The 19,994-nt window shown below is 35.5% G+C and overlaps 1 protein-coding gene across 10 annotated transcripts in view; it reads left to right on the top strand.

The window, feature by feature from the left end:
• Positions 1 to 19,994, top strand: part of ARHGEF3 (Rho guanine nucleotide exchange factor 3) — a 128,053-nt gene that overhangs the window by 47,966 nt on the left and 60,093 nt on the right. For 9 of the 10 annotated variants that reach the window (XM_084530424.1, XM_084530430.1, XM_084530419.1 and 6 more), the window contains one exon: positions 19,037 to 19,099. In XM_084530424.1, the coding sequence (XP_084386550.1) occupies positions 19,037 to 19,099 (63 nt within the window). Of the gene's footprint in view, positions 1 to 8,831; positions 8,977 to 19,036; positions 19,100 to 19,994 lie in introns of those variants that run through there. The other variant, XM_084530420.1, reaches the window with a different exon arrangement.

Genomic DNA, 19,994 nt, shown 5'->3' with positions numbered 1-19,994 from the left:
TTAGCTCTGGGTTCTGACTGGTTCTATTTCATGCCTGTACCCACTGATACTCATTTGCTTAAGCAATTATATGACCCATAACAGCAACTTCTAAGAAGTGGTATCAGGCAGGTCTTTATTTGTACTTGTTGAAGTAAAATTATGAGCTCATATCTGTAGTTTAAAAGTGTTGAAATATGATTCTCTTGTAGGTAAGTATGAACATTGTACGACCAATACGATTTTTTAAACACAAGTTAGCCACATTATGCTTTTTCCTGTATATGACATTCTTTTTCTTTTTAATGTACTTGTGTTTTTTAGACACAACTTCAGTAGTTTCCTCCATGGAGAAGAAAAATTATTTTGCACGGACAGTATAATTTGTAATAACCATGCCCGTTATGAGAAACAGTTCCTTCAGATGTAATAGGAGGACTCCTCCACCTGAGGGAGTGCTGTTGGCATCCCAGCTCTCCCGTGCCTGTTTTCTTGCTGTACGCTCATACATTTCCCTATGTGGGCAGTCCTTTGATTTCTTCCTAACCTCTTCCAGTTTGTTTAGGAGATAAGTAGATTCTTGCTCTCTGATCCATCTCATCTGTCTTTGAAAAGAAAAAGTACAAATTCCATATTTTTCTCCTTTCTAGAAATGATGTGTACTTCTCTTCCACTTGCTCTTTTTACACCTATTCCTCTTTCTTCTTCCAGTGGGTTGCAAGCTCCTGTGAAGTGCTTGCACTTCACATTTGAATTGCCCCAGCACTTCCTCCTCTTTCAGTCTTGGTGCAGGCTTTCTTTTTGTCTTGTTTTCATGGGGGTGATGTTTTGCCTCTATCCAGCATTGACCTTTCTTGGGCCAGAATGTGTCTGATGTCTGGTATTAGCAGTGGTTAGAAGCAAATCTGTAAGTCTTTATGTGTTAATGTACTCAAGGATGGATGCTGTAGATATAGTACTTGTCTACAGGTTTAGTAGAAGCTGAGTTTTTCTGTAGTCTTGAAGTTTGTTCTTTGTAGCATGGCAGGATTGGGGAAACTTCAGACTGTTGATAGCAGCAATGTAGAGTGCAATAGGAGCATTTAAAAATAATTATTAAAAGTCATTATTTTTTGATTATTAAAAAATAGTTATTTCAGTGATATACTGTTTGCAGCTCAGAAGACTAGAGCTCATAAATTGATGCAAGCAGGCAGCCTGGATGCTGATTTTTGTTTGTCAGAGCTGTTTTTGATGTCTCCCTGCTTAATCTATGGGCGGAGTTAGAAATATTTTAGCTTATTATTGGTTTTGTTTTTGAACAATCTATTGGAACTATTGTTGATTAATCACAAGACTATTTTTTCTTGGAATAGCAAGGTTTATGTTGGCAGAAAAATAGAGATGCTATCAGAAATTCATTGTGTGGCATTTGCGTAACTGGATAACAGTTGACTTCAGCTGCAGTTCCAAAACACACATTGGAATTATTCTGTTTTTAATGTATACACTGAACTTAAAACTTTAAATGAATTTAAGAATGCGTTATTCCAAACTGATTGTTTAATTACCACGATAATCAAGCTTTATCCACAATGTATAAGGGGCATAGTTGTGTCATGTCAGAATGTTCAAATCATGAAACAGGATTTGTAAATATGTGTGTTCTTAGGCCCATGATAAATGGCTCTATCCTTTTGAAGTATCAGGGGGTAGTGTACATTGCAAGGTTCTTCTCATACAGCAGTGCTGCAAAGATCTTGGATGTGCTGGAGAGACATCTATGGGTTCTTTGGAAAGGAGTAGTTAACCCCTACTTCCCACCACTGACATACAGTACTCTCAGGTATGGACCTTTTACTTACATACAATGCATCTTAGGAGGAAGAGAAAACATATTGTAACTATGCTCTTTGCATAGTGGTTTTATTTAAGGAAGAAATAAACAGCGTTACTATATGGTTAGATGAGATGAATGATGCAGCCTGGCCTTTGCTAGGTTTCTACTAGTTTGGGACTTGGGTAGAGATACCTGTGCACATTTTATGAGCTGTTATTGCTCATGCTATCCAGAGTATTCTGTAATGCTTAAGATGTTGCAGTATTTTCATTAATTCAAATCAGTAGCCATTTTATTAAAGTTTTGGCAGTCTTTACAACTAAAGTCATCCTTGAGATTAGTACCTAATTTAGTTTATAACACGACTTTCAGGTTAATTTCATGCTAGTAATACAAAATATACTTTAGGTGATATGTTTCTTTGGGCAATAATTTTGGAGGCATTCTTGTAGAGCACTTTACTAAATGCATTCTTGAAATGAAGAGACTCTCATAGGCTTTTACATCAGCAAGACTTTTCCATTGTTATTAGTAATGTAAAAGGTAGGCATTCCATTTATTACATCTCAGATGTTCTATTAGTATTTTCTAATAGCAAAAATAGTGTGGTATGTCCCATTTCTAAGGATTTGTTATGATTTGATGTTATCTCTTCATAGAATAGGTATTTTATTGGAACATGTCATACATGTATGTAGACATTCTGTTGACCCTGTAGGGCTTTATTTTATGAATCTTTGTCAGTGCTTTGTAACATGTTTTATTTTTGTTCTGGGTGTGGTTTGTTATTTATAGTAGAAATATTCTGTGTACTATAAACCTGTCACACCAGCTATTTTATGCATACAAACAATTCTGAGCTAGAAGCAACATGTGATAATGCAGATAGGTCCAATTGTCATTCTCTTAGGCCAAGTTCGGTGTTCTGTTATAGAGCAGATTTCCTGCCTTTAATCATAGATTGGGTGTTACCTTGTACTCCTGCTTTCATTTACTGTTCTTTTCTTTGTTCAACAGCAGATGAACTTGACCTATGTTCAATTTAACTCACACTAACCTCTGCCCATTTCTTTGTATTTGTTTCTTCCTGACCCCCAAACAGTGGCTGCTCATGGAGGAAACATGATGTGAAATTAGTATTTCCTATCACTTTGTTTCAGAAACTTGTGATGGTTAACAGCATGGTGCCATTGTTCAGCTGAACTTGATGCCATTTGGTCTGAGAAAACAACATTACAGTAATAATTTTGGAATATTTATCAACATTTTATTGATGTTACCCTATTTCAGAACATAAATCTTAGTGTAAAACAAATACTGGACAAGAATGGTGGTACTCATGGACTCTAAGTGCTTTTTTGTTTTTCATGGTGCTTTCAGTAAAATGTGGTGTTATTGCAACCTGTTACAGAGTTATCATTAACATCAAAACTTCCTTTTTTTTTTTTTTTTTTTTTTTTTTAAGCAAACCATTGTGAAGGTCTTTTATCTAATTTCCCCGTGCTAGTAACTGTAAAAATTGTCACCAATCAGTCCAAGTTTGCTGTACAAATTTCAAAATTGTCAGTGGTTAGGTTAGTACTATTTGAAACTGTGAAGTAAGTTTTAATTTAAAAGTAAATAAATATTTTATGCATTTGGAAAAGGTTGTAAGAGCAACCATTTGCCAAAACAGCTGTGAAATCCGCTGTGCTGCAGTAGAAGTTCTACTCAACCATCTGGCTCTCACTGACAGTTCCACAGGTTCTGGTTGAGGTTGTCAAGTTGTACCTGTGGCAGAAAGCTAAACCAAGTCTTCTAAGGAGCAGGTGAGAAGGAAAGTCAAAGGGAGGACTGGAAGGGAATATAAAGAACACAGGAGCTGAGGGGGGAAGGAATTTGAGTTCCTCCTGCTTTCATTTGGAAACAGGACTTTGAGTGGCTTTTGTTGATGGTCTCTATAAGAGAGGGACGGAACTGCAGGGATTTTGGATGCTGGCTGCATGTGATCCCACATATGCTAACTTGCTTAGGCTTCTGGAAGGCAAAAAGGGAACATTACTTGTCTTCATACCACATAGTACTTCAGCAGTGCACGTTCCCTTTAGTCATACCTTTCAAAATCCTAGTTGTAGCAGCAGGATACTGCTGTGAAAAATTATTGAAGTTTTTGTTTTGTTTTTGTTTTTCCCCCCTTTATATTATCACGAGCTATAGACAAGATAGCAACAGTGAAACTGCTATATATTAGTTTTGCTTGCATTTTATTATCATTTTGTTAAGGTCTGGGCAACAGAAGATGCTTGGAAATAGATAACCTGAATAAAGACTGAGCAGCTGCTTGTTATAGACATTGGCCAGATTTGAAATTTAGGCCACACCTGTAGTATGGGTATTTTATAAGTGAGAATATTAAAGCAGGAAAATTTCTTTGAAGTGTTGTCAGATATCTTTTGAGTTTAAATCATTAATATTCAGGGATCATTGTCTCCATGTAAGCCAAAGTTACAGTAATACTCAAATTTTAACCCATGTTTCTGGCTTTTTGATTCTGTGTTAGTGGTGCTGTTTTGTTGCTCCATCAGAATCAGCAGCAGTGCTACAGCTACACAGATACCAAATGAAAAGTTTTTGTGTATTTATGTATTTTGAGCTTGTTAATTATGATTTCTTCATTTCAATCTTCTGAGGCAGTTCCTGTGTGGAATCTCTAGAGATAGTGTCTTAGATTTCCTTCCTTGTTACTTGTGTGGGTGTTTGCAATGTATGTAAATCCAAGCTGCGCTTCTTTCAAGTGGTTGCTGTTGATGTTGCTGTCAACAAAGTGCAGACACCTTGGAGGCTGACTAAAGTACAACTGCAAGAAAACGTATATTTTGTTTTATTTACATGGAGGTTAGAGAGCAGTGTTTGCCATGCTATCAGTCAGGGTCGATTGAGGCAGGTAAGAGTGGCAGTCTGTTTTCAATGCTGTTTACAAGGTTGATGGGACGTCTGGTTGGCCAGTCTCATGCCTGATGCTGGGCTGAAAACTCACGCTTGACATTGTGCTTCTAAAATGCTGTTGGCTTCTGAGACAGAAGGCTATTGGTGACCTAAGAAGTAGTGCGAGTGTCAATGTAAAGAAGAAAAACAGGTTGAAGTGTTTGTAGGTTGTGATGTCCAGGAAATGGAATATGGAAATCTCAGTGTTACCAGGAAACCTGACTGAAAAATGCCTGCCAGCCTAACCTCATCCTTGTTGCAGTTTAAGACCCATGAAAATCATAACATTAAAAAAAATAATAATGATAAAATTGCATCCCTATTTTAATTAGTTTTCCTAATTACTTTGTTAGTAATTATTCTTTCCATCTTGAGGACAAGCTTTAATAGTCATAAATAGTCATAAACAGAGAAAGGAGAAAAGATTAATTTGAATGCTTCCCATCGCTTTAACAGGAAAATCTTACCTCTTCCTTAATCGTGGCACTCGTGGTCACAATTTTATGAGAATTAAATGATCTGTTTGTAAGAAATCTAGATATTTTCAGTATCTTTTCTTTTGTAGTTCTGTGCCTTTCAGATCTTGGTTCTGGGCCTTTTTTGTTTTTGTGCAGCCACCTTGCAGTGAAAACCAAATAGTGTTACTTTCTTCCTCTGAGAACAGGCTTCTCTTATGAGTTTACTGCTACAGGTAACAATTAGTTAACAATCCTTAAGCTGTGGTTGGCCTGAACTTGTATAAGAACAATCCACATTTTCTTAACTCTCCAGGCATCCGTAAAGTTTCACATTTTCCTTTTGAATCATCTTTTATACATAAAAACAAGAACATATTTCTTGTTAAAATGTTACCAAATGGTGTCGTCTTTTTTTTTTCCATCTCCATTCTAATAATTCTTTTTTTAAATAGAATCAGTAGACTGGTTCCAGATTGTCCCTCAGTGTAAGGACCAGGGTCCAGAACTTCTCTGGAAAATGCGTCCTGCAGACTGTCTTGGAAATTGATATAGGACAACACAAATCTTTCTTGGTAAAATAAGTTAGGATATAAACCTTGCATCCTTATGTATGTCTACTGATGAAAGCAGTGTGTTTTTGTTTTTTGTTTTTTAAAAAAAAGGTGTTTTTTATTTAGGGCTGCCTCCATAGAGATTGAGGTGTCAAGCCTGTCAGGCTTCTTCAGAGTCCTGGTGTATGCTGTTTAATAGGAGTGGGCTCCAATATCACATAGGCTCTAATATCTGGCACCTGATCCAGAAAGTATGTTATACCTTTTCTAAAAAGACTTGTCAGAATTGCCCTAGTTTCTGAATCATATTTGGAAATATGTATGAAATAGTGAAAGTTCAGTGTGGTCAGAGCTGAGATCGCTGTGATTATAAGCAGAATTAGAAATTTGGGCAAGCGTAACAGAAAAATACGAGCTTCCCATGGAGTTTAGATTTCTGCAACAGCTGAGGCTAAATTTTTGGGAATGAAGTTCTGAACTTCAACATCTAATATTTAATCCTAATTTCTGGATCTGGCACAGAGCTTTCTACAGTTATTTATTTATATATATTTTTAAGAGCAAGTACTCAAGCCTGGGCAAGGAATTACCAATTCCTGATGGCAAAACATTAAAATTTCTTGTGATGGGGTGAAAGATTGTTTAAGAAAGAACTTACATCTTGTGACAGTCTAAAGACAAGTTAAGAAAGAAAAAGGAAAAGGAATCTTGAGAAAAAATCCTTGCCTGTATATTGTTTAAATATAGAATTTATGTGGATTTCCTTTGAAAATAAACTGTTCTCCGCTGAAAGGCACTGAAGAGAAGATGGCTAGATATGGTTCTAGCACTTTGTTAGGCAGGGAAGAAAGACCAACAACATTTACCATTCTCCAAAAAAGAAATGTTTAAGTAATTTTTGAAAGTTTTGGCAGAAAATATCTGCTTCCTGAGGATTTTTTTTTTTAAATATTTTCTGTCTGCTGGGAAGTGTGAAGGCTCTTGTTTTTAAAGGAATTAGTTGCTAACTGCTATCAGTTTCACCTTTTATTTTTCGCCTCCAAGCTCAGCAGAAACTTTTTGTGCTGAGTTTCATACCAACAAAAGACTGCACCAAGTCATTAGGTATGTGCTTTCTTAATTTAGAATTATTGTTTGCTTGCTACCTAAATTCAGATGTTTCTTGACATTCTTGTCTACTAGAAGCATTCAGGATTCTGCAGAACAATCTAGTATTTGTCAAGTCACAAAAATTCAACAGATCAACAGAGAGATTTAAGTATCTAGAGTCTAGAATATCTTTGTCTTGCATTTATTATGCTGACAGCTTGATTTTTAGTATCTTAAAATGAATGATTTGACTAATTCATATTTCTCCCCAAAGTCCCTTTTAGTTAGTTCCTTTTACTTAAACCATATCTTAGTGATATGGTTTAGTGGAGGACTGGTTTAGTGTTAGGTCATAGGTTGGACTAGGTGATCTTTGAGGTCTGTTCCAAACTAAAAGATTCTGTGATACTACTTTGAGGACAAGTTTTTCTGACCCAAAAGAATTAATGCTGTTTGTGATGCAGGAAAGATGATGGAAAGATGGATATGCTCCATCATTTTTTATATAAAGCACTGTGTTTCAATCACTTGTGATACTTACAGATTCCATTATTATTTGTAACTATTCTGCGTTGTTTTCTAGTTTACTTTGGATAAGGGGAGTTTATGTCTATGCATGTTTAGATTTTGAAGAGGGCTGCTCAAATGGACGTTGAAATTGCATGAAGCATATACAATTATAAATTTTCAGGTAATATATGGAAAATTGCATAATTTGATACCTTGCAGATGAACACCTTGTGGAAGTTAGCTTTTCTTATCCTGAAGTAATACAAGTTAATTTGATGGCCAAGTGAGGTAATTAACTGGGTGTATAATCACAGAAAACAAATATGTGCTAGTGACCTAGCTGGCAGTTTGAGAGAAGACTCTTGTTATCGGCAGGTCAGTCTGACTCACTTGTTCTCTTCCCAGTCGTAATGTATTTTGTCATGTAAATATAAGACCTCTTAAGGAAGCATTCTATTTTCTGGTTTGGATTATGAAATTGGAACCTAATCCTGTAACTTTCCTGACTGCAAGTTCTTAATCATATTAATGGCCAAACATGTATGTGGCCATGGAGTTCTTTCAGGATGAGCTTCTCAGTTTTGAAATTACAGATGGCCTGGCGATTCTTATGCTGGTGGGGTAGCACCAGTCATATCCAATATTTTTAAGGCAGCAGTAAATTCAAGGTGAATGCTTTTTTTGATGCTTAAGGTATATAGCTTTCTGCTTAAGGTATGTAGCTTTCCCAACTCAAGTGAAATGAAGAATCACTGGGTTTGTTCCATGGAAGGCAGTTGCTACAGGCACGCTTACCAAGAGTGGTGAAGAATCAGCAAAAATTGAGTTTCCTTCATCTGTTATACAGAACTCCCACAGATAAAATCAAGCTTTGCACTTCCTTGACATGTCCTCAAATGCAAAATGTGGGCCTTCTGCCAAGCATATCTGTGCTGTGATTCTGAGTCGTTTCTAAAACATGCTGTGCTTGCCCTCATGTCTCTTTCTTTAAGAACTGCTTAGCAGATCCCTTAATTTCTGTAATACTGAATTTTTCCGTGAACTGAATGTTTAAAAGTTTCACCCAGTAAATACCAGGTGTTTTGTCTTCTGACGGAGGCATCTGCATTTGGAGATAGCTGTCCACATTCAAGGTTAAAGCCCGTTGCTAATTTGAGACTGAGAAGTGCACACATAGGTGGCAGGCAGTGTTTCAGTTACTGACTCTCAAAGCTCCCCAAATACCTACCTATTACTTGAAAAACACTTTAAAGATGTCTTTACCTTCACCATACTACTGCCATTCTCTTTACACTTGTTGGCAATTTTTGAAACACTTCTGTATGCCTGAAGTATTATTTAAAGCACCCTGTGAGAAAATCCAAAGCTGAGATAGAGAGGACAATGTGTATCACTCGGCTTCTGACACTTCTAGCACACTGCATGACAGGAAACGAGAGCAAACTGTGTGGCTGCATGGGGAGGAGTTCCTGCTAAAAACTGAAGGAGAAACATAGTGACTTCTTTGTAGCAGTTTTCACTGTCACGCTGAAGATTAAGAAACCTCAAATCTGAGTACAATACAAAGTGCCTCATGGTGTGGTGCTGTTTTTTTGTGCATCATCAGGTGAGTATGCATTTAGGGTTATGTTACTTTTTATTGTTTGCTTGTGTGGCATTGTAGTAAGTTGAAATTGCACAGATCATCCTTCCAAACATGGTGTGAAATTCTGTCTTAATGAAACCAAAATGGTGCTTAGCAGGGGTGTTTCCTTCTGTAAGGAAATAAACTTCTTAAATATGTAGATAATGTATTCTGATATTTGATATTGGGATGGATGATTTTTTTTTTCTTTTTTTTTTCCTTTTTTTTTTTTTCTGTGTATTGGTAGTTTATTGTTGCAGGATGATAGTTCTTGGTTTTGTTTTCTTTCTTGTTCGGTTGTTTTACCATACATGTGTAAACATTCTGTCTCTGTCTCCTAGTATAAAAATGCTAATTCAGTCTGACACTGCTGTTTATATTAGAACATCTTGACAGTGCATAGACTTTGTGCATATAAGTGAAAGCTAAAACAGATACCATATACAGCATATTTACAGAGCATAATTACTCTGCTGCTGCTGTACGATGTGTGTATGAAGTAGCACCTGGAAAACTGGCCGCAGTTTTAGGTATTGCACCTTCAAAAGTAGCAAGATTGATACTAAATGTAGGAAATGTCACCTATGAAGAAAGTGTAAAAGATTTAGTACTTGTCACATGTAGAAAAATAAGACTCAATTTGTGGTAAAAGTGTGCACGCACTTCTTGAGTGTGTGGGAGTAATTGTAAAGGTGGCATTTGTTCTCTCTATTTGCCAAGCTAGCACAGGAATAAGAAGGCTTACAAAATCAGTCTATTTTGTGACAAGGGAGACTTAGGTTAAATATTTTTGGGGAGAACGCTTCCCAACTGCAAAGTTCGGATTGACTACACAATAGTATAATCCATCATTTTAAACTCTTCAGTATAATTTAGAAATTTTGTTCATGTAGGCATGTTTTACATGTTGCAACAGCTAGCATTTAATTCTGGACTATTCTTAATGACTTGTGGGATTTTGTTTTGGGGCTATTCATTGTGAATGAGAGTAGCACATCAGTGTCACACGTGGACAAATCTGATCTCTAAATTTGCAGCTCTAATACCAGATCATAGCATCCTGTCAGTGGCTGGAAAATTAGAGAGCTTCCTTTTATTCAAGAAGTAAAGTTATTTCAAAATATTTGTGTATGTGTTGAATAAAACCGTACTTTGAAATTCTTAGAAATGTAACAAAGGTGAGGAACTGCAGTGTGAGGCAAGTAAGTCAGGGCTGTGTTCAAGGCCTGTATACTCTTGGATTAGCTGTGGAGAATATGGCTTAAGTACATAGAAGTTTAAGACTGAATTCTTAATTGGATGTATTTTGTTTAATGCCACCTTTAACAGTAGTGAGAGGGAGAGTCTATGACAAATTTATGGCACAGAATATTTTTAAGATATTACGTGGAATGCTTTATGCAGTTCTAACTTAAAACATGTTTAAAGAAGCTAAATCAAAATTGCAACAGGCCTGGAAGTTTATCAAGGTGGTCAGAGAAACGAATAACTATTTAACTTGTGAAATTTGCTTTAATAAATGCTATCCATTTGAATTCTCTGTTTTTATTAATTAGCTTAAGAATGAGACTGCTGATGACTAACTGCTGTACTGTATAATTGTTGTAGTGTTTTTGGACATACTTAATATTTATATTTGCTGTGGGTGTGTATTTTACACATGGTTTACTTGAAAATTTATAGCAGAAGAAATCTACTAAATACTACAGTTTTACGGTTTTCATGGAACACCAGGGAGATGCGATGCACACCTGCCAGTGACATAAAATCATGTAGATTCTCTAGTGTATATTAATATTGCTGAGCTCACATTAAAATTTTTGGTTGAAACTGGGCTAAAAAAAATTCAAGAATAATTCCAGAATCAAGAGTCATAGGGATACCCACCAGTATTATATAAACTTTGTTTCCTGAGAAATAGAGCTCAAATGTGTTTATTTTCCCCACGTATATTTAATCCTAAAATAGACACAGCAACATGTAATTTTAGTGAAAGCAAAATTAATTTTAATCTATGCTGAAAAATCCATTTTGGATGCGGCCATTTTATCTATTCTTTGTGAAGCCAAAGAGCAGCACTTCAGGTGCTATATCAAAAGCCATCTACAGGAACCTGTCTGTGGTTTTAAAGGTAGAGCAGTGTAATGATGCTGAATGAAGAGACTGAAGGAAAGCAGACTAACAGCAGAGTACTAGAACTATAAGGGATGACTTCAGTTTTTGCTAATGAAGCCAACTGAAAGCCATGTAGAGATCTAGTTTATGGAAGTTATTTTATTCTGCTGTATGTGGTTCTGGTGCTGTGCACAGCATCAGCAAGTCAAGCTCTTTTGCAAAGAGATTTGTGTTCTTAAAAAAAATAATAAAAAAAATTGTAATTTGGATGAATCTGCCTTTCAAGTGAGCAAGTTTCACTGTGGTTTTCATTCCAAGAACAAAAGCCATCCACTGATATAGCAGGTTGGGAAGCAGAAGTGGTGACAGCTGTGATTAAGCAGGCAGCTGAAGCAAGTGCAGTTTGTTGCTGTCCAGATAGAGGAAGAGCACAATGCCTTCCTTAAATGCACATGCCTTTGAGAGTGCAATACCTTTAAAGGTAGAGTTTGAGCATTAAAATAGCCTCAATTTAATTTATTCTTGCTTTTACAACTGAATAGTGCATGGACTCTTCTAAACTGCATCTTAGTTCTTGTTTATATGCTAGACCAATTTAGAATCCCTAGACATTGATTGTAAGTGTTAACTAAAAGTATAATTAATGTAGCACTCCTGAAGTCTTTGTCTTGAAGTCCTGACTGAGAAAGGATCCTATACTAATAACTGCTGCTCAATCACGTAGCAAGGAACTTTTAAGAAGAAGGAAGTAAAAGTGTATCGAACTTATTTATTTGAATTCGGCTCTGCTTTTGTAGCAAACTGAAAAAGGTTCAGCATATGCAGCACTCTGCTAGATTCCAGTGCCTGATAGTCTCCCCTGCCTTCTGAAAAGGGGAAGGAAGTTTAAATAAAGACAGAATAAATACTAGTCCTCAAACAAAGCTCTGCTGATTCTTGTCCTTACAGTATCCCGTACATGCACACCCATTTCCTGTTGTTACTGTTGAACGCATTGCACATAATTTTCATTTCATTGTTCGCTTCTGTGTTCATTTCATATTACAGTGACCAGAAAAATCTCAAGTCCATCATGATAGCACTGTAGAAGTAAAACTTAATTCTGTGCTTACAGAAAGGTGGAAGGAGCTGCCATTTTGTCTGGCAGCAATGTGAAAGGCTACTCAGAAGTGCTTGGCTACCTGCAGCTCTGTGGCAGCCTTAGTGCCATGTAGAAGTTTGCTGCTGTGCTGCAGCAGACCTAGGCTGGTGGGTTTTGGTTTTATTTTGCCTGGGACATTGACAGCAAGCACTTCTGTTGCTCATACTGACATATAAACAGCCCACCAGCTGAGCACGTGCAGGGTGGGACACAGAACCTGCAAACCTGTGTAGCAGGCTCGGGGCTAACTGGGCAATCTGTCCCTCAATAGGAATAAAGCTTTTGCTTAGGTTTGTGTGGCAGTTTTGAGAAAAAGAGACCAGTAATGTCTCTGATGCTCAGAACAGTAGAGGGCAGTGGACATATACACAGAAACAAGTTTGATAATTAACCTTTACTGGATTTTTGGTTCTCTTTAGAGTTTAAGCAAATTCTTTTGCCAAGGTATCATAAAGAACTGGTATTGAAACACAGGGTTTCAATAAAAAGTAGTTCTTTTCTTTTTAAAACCTTGTATTAGAATTCAGTATTCTGAAGTTGTGGTCCCCAAATGCGTGTTATGATGCATCATTCAGATGAAAAGGCACTATGCTCTGGGAAGACATGCTCTGAGATCCCGTGGTCTTCCCATGCCTTCAAGCTGTCAGAACTGTCAGTGTCACAGGCAGGAAAGTCAGAGCTCACCAGGGTGGGGCACTGGTACTGATATAAAAAGGGAGTTGCAGGTTAGAGTGAAGTAAAAAGGAGATGCATTTCTCTCTAAGCTTAAACTTTCTCTCTAAGCTTAAGGTGTGAATTCTTAATCAGTTATCTCTGAACCAAGCTTAGCAGGAAATTCAGAGGTGCCTGGCTGTTTGTTGCAAGCAGAGATGCTCATGATTAATATGACATGGCCTCCCACTATCCAGGCTTCTTTTAAGAACTTTACGTCGAAGTGGTGTGTCTCTTTTTTTTTTTTTTTTTTTTTTTTCCTTCTTTTCTTTTCTTTTCTTTTCTTTTCTTTTCTTTTCTTTTCTTTTCTTTTCTTTTCTTTTCTTTTCTTTTCTTTTCTTTTCTTTTCTTTTCTTTTCTTTTCTTTTCTTTTCTTTTCTTTTCTTTTCTTTTCTTTTCTTTTCTTTTCTTTTCTTTTCTTTTCTTTTCTTTTCTTTTCTTTTCTTTTTTCTTTTTTCTTTTTTTCTTTTTAGCATCATTTATTTCTTCTTAAACTTGAATGTCAGTGCAGCAGGAATGTGATAACATGGAAAACAAGTAATCATGGGTAGGGTTTATTCTTGTTTCAGTGTTGTGAGCATTCTGGCTTTAAGCTGGGTAATGCAACAACACTGCTGCCTCTTCTAGCTCATTTCTGAGGTCTGCGTTGTGATATCCCACCGTCTGCAGCAGGAAATGTTAAATTAGTGATTATTCAACTAACCCTAAGACAGAAGGTTATTAATCTTTTGCCTAGTAATATTATACCCAATTTATGTTAGTTAACAACATATGCCTTGGATCCAAGTGATAACTGCTGGGGAGAAAAACATTGAAGCCCTTAGTCAGAATCTACTCTTGCATTACAAGAACAGAATTGTTTATTTTCTAATCTGCAATGTTTGTTATTATTATTTTTATGGCTCTGTCATCTGTGAAACTTCTAGAAACAAATTAGTCCAGAGAGCTCAGATTTTGTCTACTTTCCTCCCAGACCAGTTTGTTATCTAGAAATACTTGAGATTTGTCAAATAGAAATCCTTTTGAAGAAACTTTGAATTATTGTTGGTAGGAAAACTGTTTATGTAACTTAGACTCAATAATCTTTACTTGCATAGTTTTCTTGCATAGTTTTATCTCACAAGTGCCACCAAGAAAAATGTTAACGGGATGCTCAAAGGATCCAGAGTAGAACATGTGACATGTTTACCTTCCTTTTCCAGAAAAGAAAGGCATGTATATACATGTATGAACTATAAAATATTCATGTGCGTACAAAAAAAAAAGTGGATATGTACACAGCCCTACCTACTTATATTTATTTAAATCATATGTTAGAACTGTGAGGCGTGTTTTTTTTTGTTTGGTTGGTTGGTTTTGGTTGTGTTTTGTTGTTGTTTGTTTATTTGTTTTTGTTTGTTTTGTTTTTTACAATATTGCTTTTTTCCTAGTGACAGTGTTGAAATGTGCCCACACGTGTATTCTGGAAAGACCAAGTTTTTCAGATATACTTCTATAGAAATATTTTTAAATACAGAATGATTAATTGGTTATTTTGTCTTTATTTTGGACTTCTTGTTTTGAGAGGGAAGGGAAAGTCTGTATTGGTGAAATGAAAGAATCTTCCTTCATTTAAATGGATTTCTGCATGGAAAAAAAAAGTCTTAAAAAGTAAGTTGTGTGCTTTATTTTGAAATGCACAGGCCTGTGACTTTGAATGTTTAAAGACCTGGCTATTTGAGTACATTGTCTTTTTTATTTTTTATTATTATTATTTTTTATTTTGAAGCACATCTGTGTGAAGACACTTCTGCGAAATTAGAATAGACATGATTTAGGAAAAGTCAGCAATTCTTCTGACAAGTGTTTCCTTCGATGTAACAGGATGGGCTTTTAAAATCAAATTACTTTTGTGCATTTTTGCATTTCATCTCTCAGGTGGTAAAATATAAATCTCCAGTATGAATAACTACAACCCTGTGATGGAGAGAGGATGTTAATTTAGCCTTCCTATAACAATGTCTTATTACTCTAATTCCTTTAATTAAATCATTGCTTTATAATTATAGAGAACAACTCTTTCCTGAGATGTTAAGACCAGGAAGTGTTCTGTCTCTGTAGCTGTGGCTGTATCCACAGCCTTTTAGCCACCAGTACCAAACACAGATAAAGATTCAAACTTGGTGTATGCCCAGTCATTGCGGTCCAGTAATTCTGATTTTTGTGTATTTCAAAAGACAATTGTGCTTTCAAGTGTGATGGAAAATATCCTTCTGTCTGAAGGTGCATATTTCAAATGTGTGTAATGTGTAAATGTGTGGTCAGTCAGAAAAAAACAGACCTGTTTGTGTTCAGAATAGATGTGTTATGGGTATATTTTGTCACCTGTTCTTAAGGTCTACAAATATAATGCAGAAAAGGAAAGTTACTGAAGCACTGAAAATGGTCCTTCTTTCCCAGCAAGGCAAACAACATCGTAACAATTTTCAATTCAGTTTGTGTCAAGTAAATAAAAATTCTAATAAATAATTACTCTGCAGTGAGATAGCAGATGATACTTGTCTATTTCTCATAGAGTAATATGGAGTAACCAAACTATTTTACATTTAATGTATTTAGTACAGTGCTGCAGCATGGCATTACTCACATAGTTTGTATACAGCAGAAATCATGTATGATCCTTTCTAGTTTAAGGATTACATAACACCTTTAAAATGGATTATTTTTAATAACATTACTCTGATTTTAGAATACGTAGGGGTTCTGGTTGGAACGTTCAGTTTAGAATTTGAGGAATATTCACATCAGTAGCTTTAGTTTGCTTCCCAAGTACAAAGATAGGGTGCACTAATGTTTGTGTGTCTTACTTTATCCCTTTTCATAACATTCATAATGTTTTGGGACTTCTTACTGGATTTTAATTAAAACAAATACTGATACAATCACTAATTGGGCATGATTCTGTAAAAACAGCATACATACACAGTATGTTATAATGTGGTTGTGTATTGTGCATGTAATGAACATAACTTGTAATTCAGGCATATTCAGATTTCTATAAGGGCCTCATCTTTTCTATCTCATAACAAATATGTGGTTAAATCTTCAAATTTTCTATAAGATCTCTATATGAGTAAGCTAATGACACCATTAGTTTCTGTCCTCATAATACAGCACACTCAGCATGGACTTTTCCTCCTCCCAACTGCACATGCTTCTTCAGGCCAGAAAGTCCTAAAAAGCTATTAATTTGTGTTAAAACTGGCGATTGACATGGCCATAGATAATTGTAAGCAATATTAACAAGAACTAGTAAATACTAGTATGCTATATGCAAGGTAAGGAAACTGAGCTAAGAAATCAGTCCTTCTCTGTTGTGCTGTGCCTGGACCAGTACAGGTGACATGTTGAGGAAAGTTTCACACATTGTGGTTTTTGGCCTGAAGTAGTATTGCTTGATATAAGCTGGTATGACAAATCTGCCATAATGTCATATTATGTGATTATGATTTGTTAGCCTAAATGACAAATAAACACATCAATGTGTACAATAAGTATTGGAGCCCATAGAGAGCCTGGCTTACTTAAATTTTGTCAGAAAGTTCAACTTTTTCATTAATGTACCACTTAGCTTATTTTGGTATTTGGGCTATAAATCCACTTCAGTGTCAAAGATCCTTGGCTTTGCAGGTAAGCTTGTTCAGCTTCAAATGCATGCAATATGTACAATGTTTATTCACATAACCCTTGTGGGCCCAGCCTAAAGCTTTGATGCTGTACTTGTAGAATCTTTTGTGAAAGGAACGTACACCAAATGGTTGAGATAAAATGATGTGCCAGGTGACTTAAAACATAAGATGGAGAGTAACATTTAGGGGCAACTTTATGGAGCATGAGAAATGCAGAAGTCAGCTGTGTGGAGCTATGGCAAATGAGCCTGGAGTTGGAACTCCTTTGGGTAAAAAATGCTCACAATGAGCAGGGATTAAAGTAATAAGCACCTTATGCTCCCTGCACAATATCAACTGCAGTCTTTGCTTCTAATCCGCTTATTATGGGCAAAGAAATTTATCTGGGAGCTCAGTTATTGGAATAAATTTTGCTATTTTTTTTTTTTTTTCTTTTTTTCTCTCACTTATATGATGATAATAGCCCTTGAAATACTTAGAAAATGAAAACATCCATCTTGCCTGCAGTGGTTGATATTTGACAATTTCTCTACCAAATGACCAAAAAAAAAAAAAAAAAAAGTTGATAGCTTTTTGATTAAAAAAAAAGATATTCTCTTATTTTTGAATGGTGGATCTGCCTTCTTTTGTTTTATTATTATTATGTTGACTCCTTTGGAATTAACTCTTCTAATATTTTTGCAGAGTGAAGCTTAGGTTTACAGCATTTTTATACTTCTGTAATTTACAAAAATACAAACCCAGGCTGTGGATGCAGTTGCATAATGTCCATCTACGCACACCCATCCAAAATCTATACTGTAACAGTAAGAGGGATTTGACTGTTCCCAGTCTTAGGACAAATAATTACTTTTTATAGAACACTTCCAGTTGTGTAATGTGATTGGAGAACTCATAAATCAGTTTCTGTTTCTAAATAAAGTAATAATAATGGTGTTAAAATACCACTGGTTGTTGACTTTAAAATTATCATTGTCAGGAAAAAAGTGAGACAAGTCAAATTTCATGAAAGAAATTGCAAAATTGTAATAAAACATTGTGCAAGTCAAAGATCTACTCAAAATTATTGGGTAAATATAAAAAGTTTCAGCACCTCTTGCTTCATTTTAAACAGCATGAAATAAAAATTTCTGGATTTTATAATAAATATTCTTTACCTTTGTTCATCAAAGAAATGGTTATCAGAAGCCTTATGCTTGACTTAGTAGATGCAGTGGTCATTTTACTGGCTAGAGTAAAACTTTCATGCTTCAGAAGAGCCTGTGGCATGAGTAATAAGGAGGAGGAGGTGGGGGTATGGACTACAGCTTTTTTTTTTTTTTTTTCTCCCATTACTAATTATAACTTTCTCTCAGGAGCAATTATTTAGTGTAATATTACTGAAGTTACTATAGCCTAAAATGACACGGGTATAGTGTGTGTTCATGCAGGGCTTCTGTATTTCACACACACACATTTTTTTTTTATATATATATATATATATATATATATAAAATTCTCTCTATATATAAGCCCTTTCTTGACTGTTTTAAGATGTATTTAGTACTTCTGTGAGATTCAGAAAATATAAAAAGATAGATCTGGACAGCATGTGTGTTTGTTTTTTATTTTTATATTTTTTGTTTTGTTTTGCTTTTAATGCTCATCTTTTGACTAAAGATGAAACAACAGCTGGAAACTAAATCCCAGCTGTTATTTGTGAATGCTTCTCTCTACTTGACAGTGGAAGACAAACAGCTGGATAAATAGGGATCATATATTCTGTGATTTCTCTTGTTTCTTAAATATTTCTGGTCTGGTAGAAAATGCAGAGCTCTGTTAAACGAAATTTCATGCTTCTTATTTGAAAGGCACAAAGATTAATCTTGTGATGAACCTGTGAAATGACATCAGGGAGGGCTCTTCATTTTTCCAAAACGAAAACTGAACTAAATTCCTGCAGTATATTTCACCTGCAGTATATTTGAGAATCATAGAATCATTTAGATTGGAAAGGACCTCTAAGGTCAACAAGTCCTACTATTAACCTAGTACTGTCGGGTCTACCACTAAGCCATGTCCCTACCTCCAGGGATGGTGACTCAACCACTTCCCTGTGCAACTTACAATATGCAAGAATTCCTCATGTTTTTAGTTAAAAAATAAAGGCATGTTAATAAACCTCACTCACTGTGAGCAAGAAAAGAACCAACATTTTAACTAACTTACATGCAGATAGGTGGGTTTTGAACACAAAAATAGAGCTTGTATTCACGTGCATTATTATTATAATGACTAATGATGATGAGAGAAAGATATTAACTATGTATACCTATGTGTATGACTTCATTATGTATACCTGTTTTGGGATCAGACTGATGGTAGTTGGTGGTATTCTTAAAGCTTTTCTTTTCATTTTCTTTTGTAGAAGAAACGAAAACAGAGTACTCAGGATGAAGATACAATCAGTATTTGCAGCCTGGATACAAGTGTGAGTAACTTCTTTATTTTCCCCTTTTTTGCCTTTTCTTCCCCTCCTTATAAAATAAAATCTGGTTATTATATGTGCTATGAAATAAACCCATTTGTCCTTTTAGCTGGATTGTTTGCATGTGTAGCATTAATAATTTGTTTTGCCAATTATTAAAAATTTAAATTTTATTTATATTGCTGCTTTGCATTTTTCTGTACTAGTATTTATAAAGAGAAAAATGGAAGTTAGAATGACAGTAAAACAGTGAATCTCTTGTTAGTAAATAATTAGCAGGACAAAAAGGCATTGTGAATATGGGACTTAAAAACAGACCTTTTATCATATTGCTTGGCTATATGAGATGGTTTATTTCAGTTATGTCACTGGTGTTGTGAAGATGTTTAATGTGATATTAATGCAATTATGAGATCTACACGCATCATTTTAAAGTGATGTGCTGAAAATACACCTATGATTTTCTATCACACTTCAGATGTGATGAAAACATCCAAAACCCCAATCTATAAATTGTCCAGTTTTAACATACTTTCTGAAAACATACTTTAATGTGTATACTGTTTCCACCTTCTAAGTATTGATTTACTTTTACAAACAACAGCAAAACAAGTTACTCAAGTGACAAATACCTGCTTACTTTAAAAATAAGCTTTAGGGACTAAAATATTTCTGCTGAGTTTAGTGGATGTTAAATCAAACCGTGTATGTGTGGTGGTTATGCAGTACACTGCAGTATGTGTTGTTTTCCATGTAAAGCTGTGACTTAAGGGTACTCTTGGTCTGGCAACTCTCTTATGTCTTTGAAAATATGGGCTAAGTAGCTTATATATATATATCCTCAGTGAAAGCATTTGTTTTCCCAGGCAGTGGCTAAGGGCACCAAAATTGAATGCAT

The sequence above is a fragment of the Aythya ferina genome (genome assembly GCF_964211825.1).
Source record: "Aythya ferina genome assembly, chromosome: 10".
Taxonomy (NCBI): Eukaryota; Metazoa; Chordata; class Aves; order Anseriformes; family Anatidae; genus Aythya; species Aythya ferina.
This window is presented reverse-complemented; position numbering and strand designations above follow the sequence as displayed.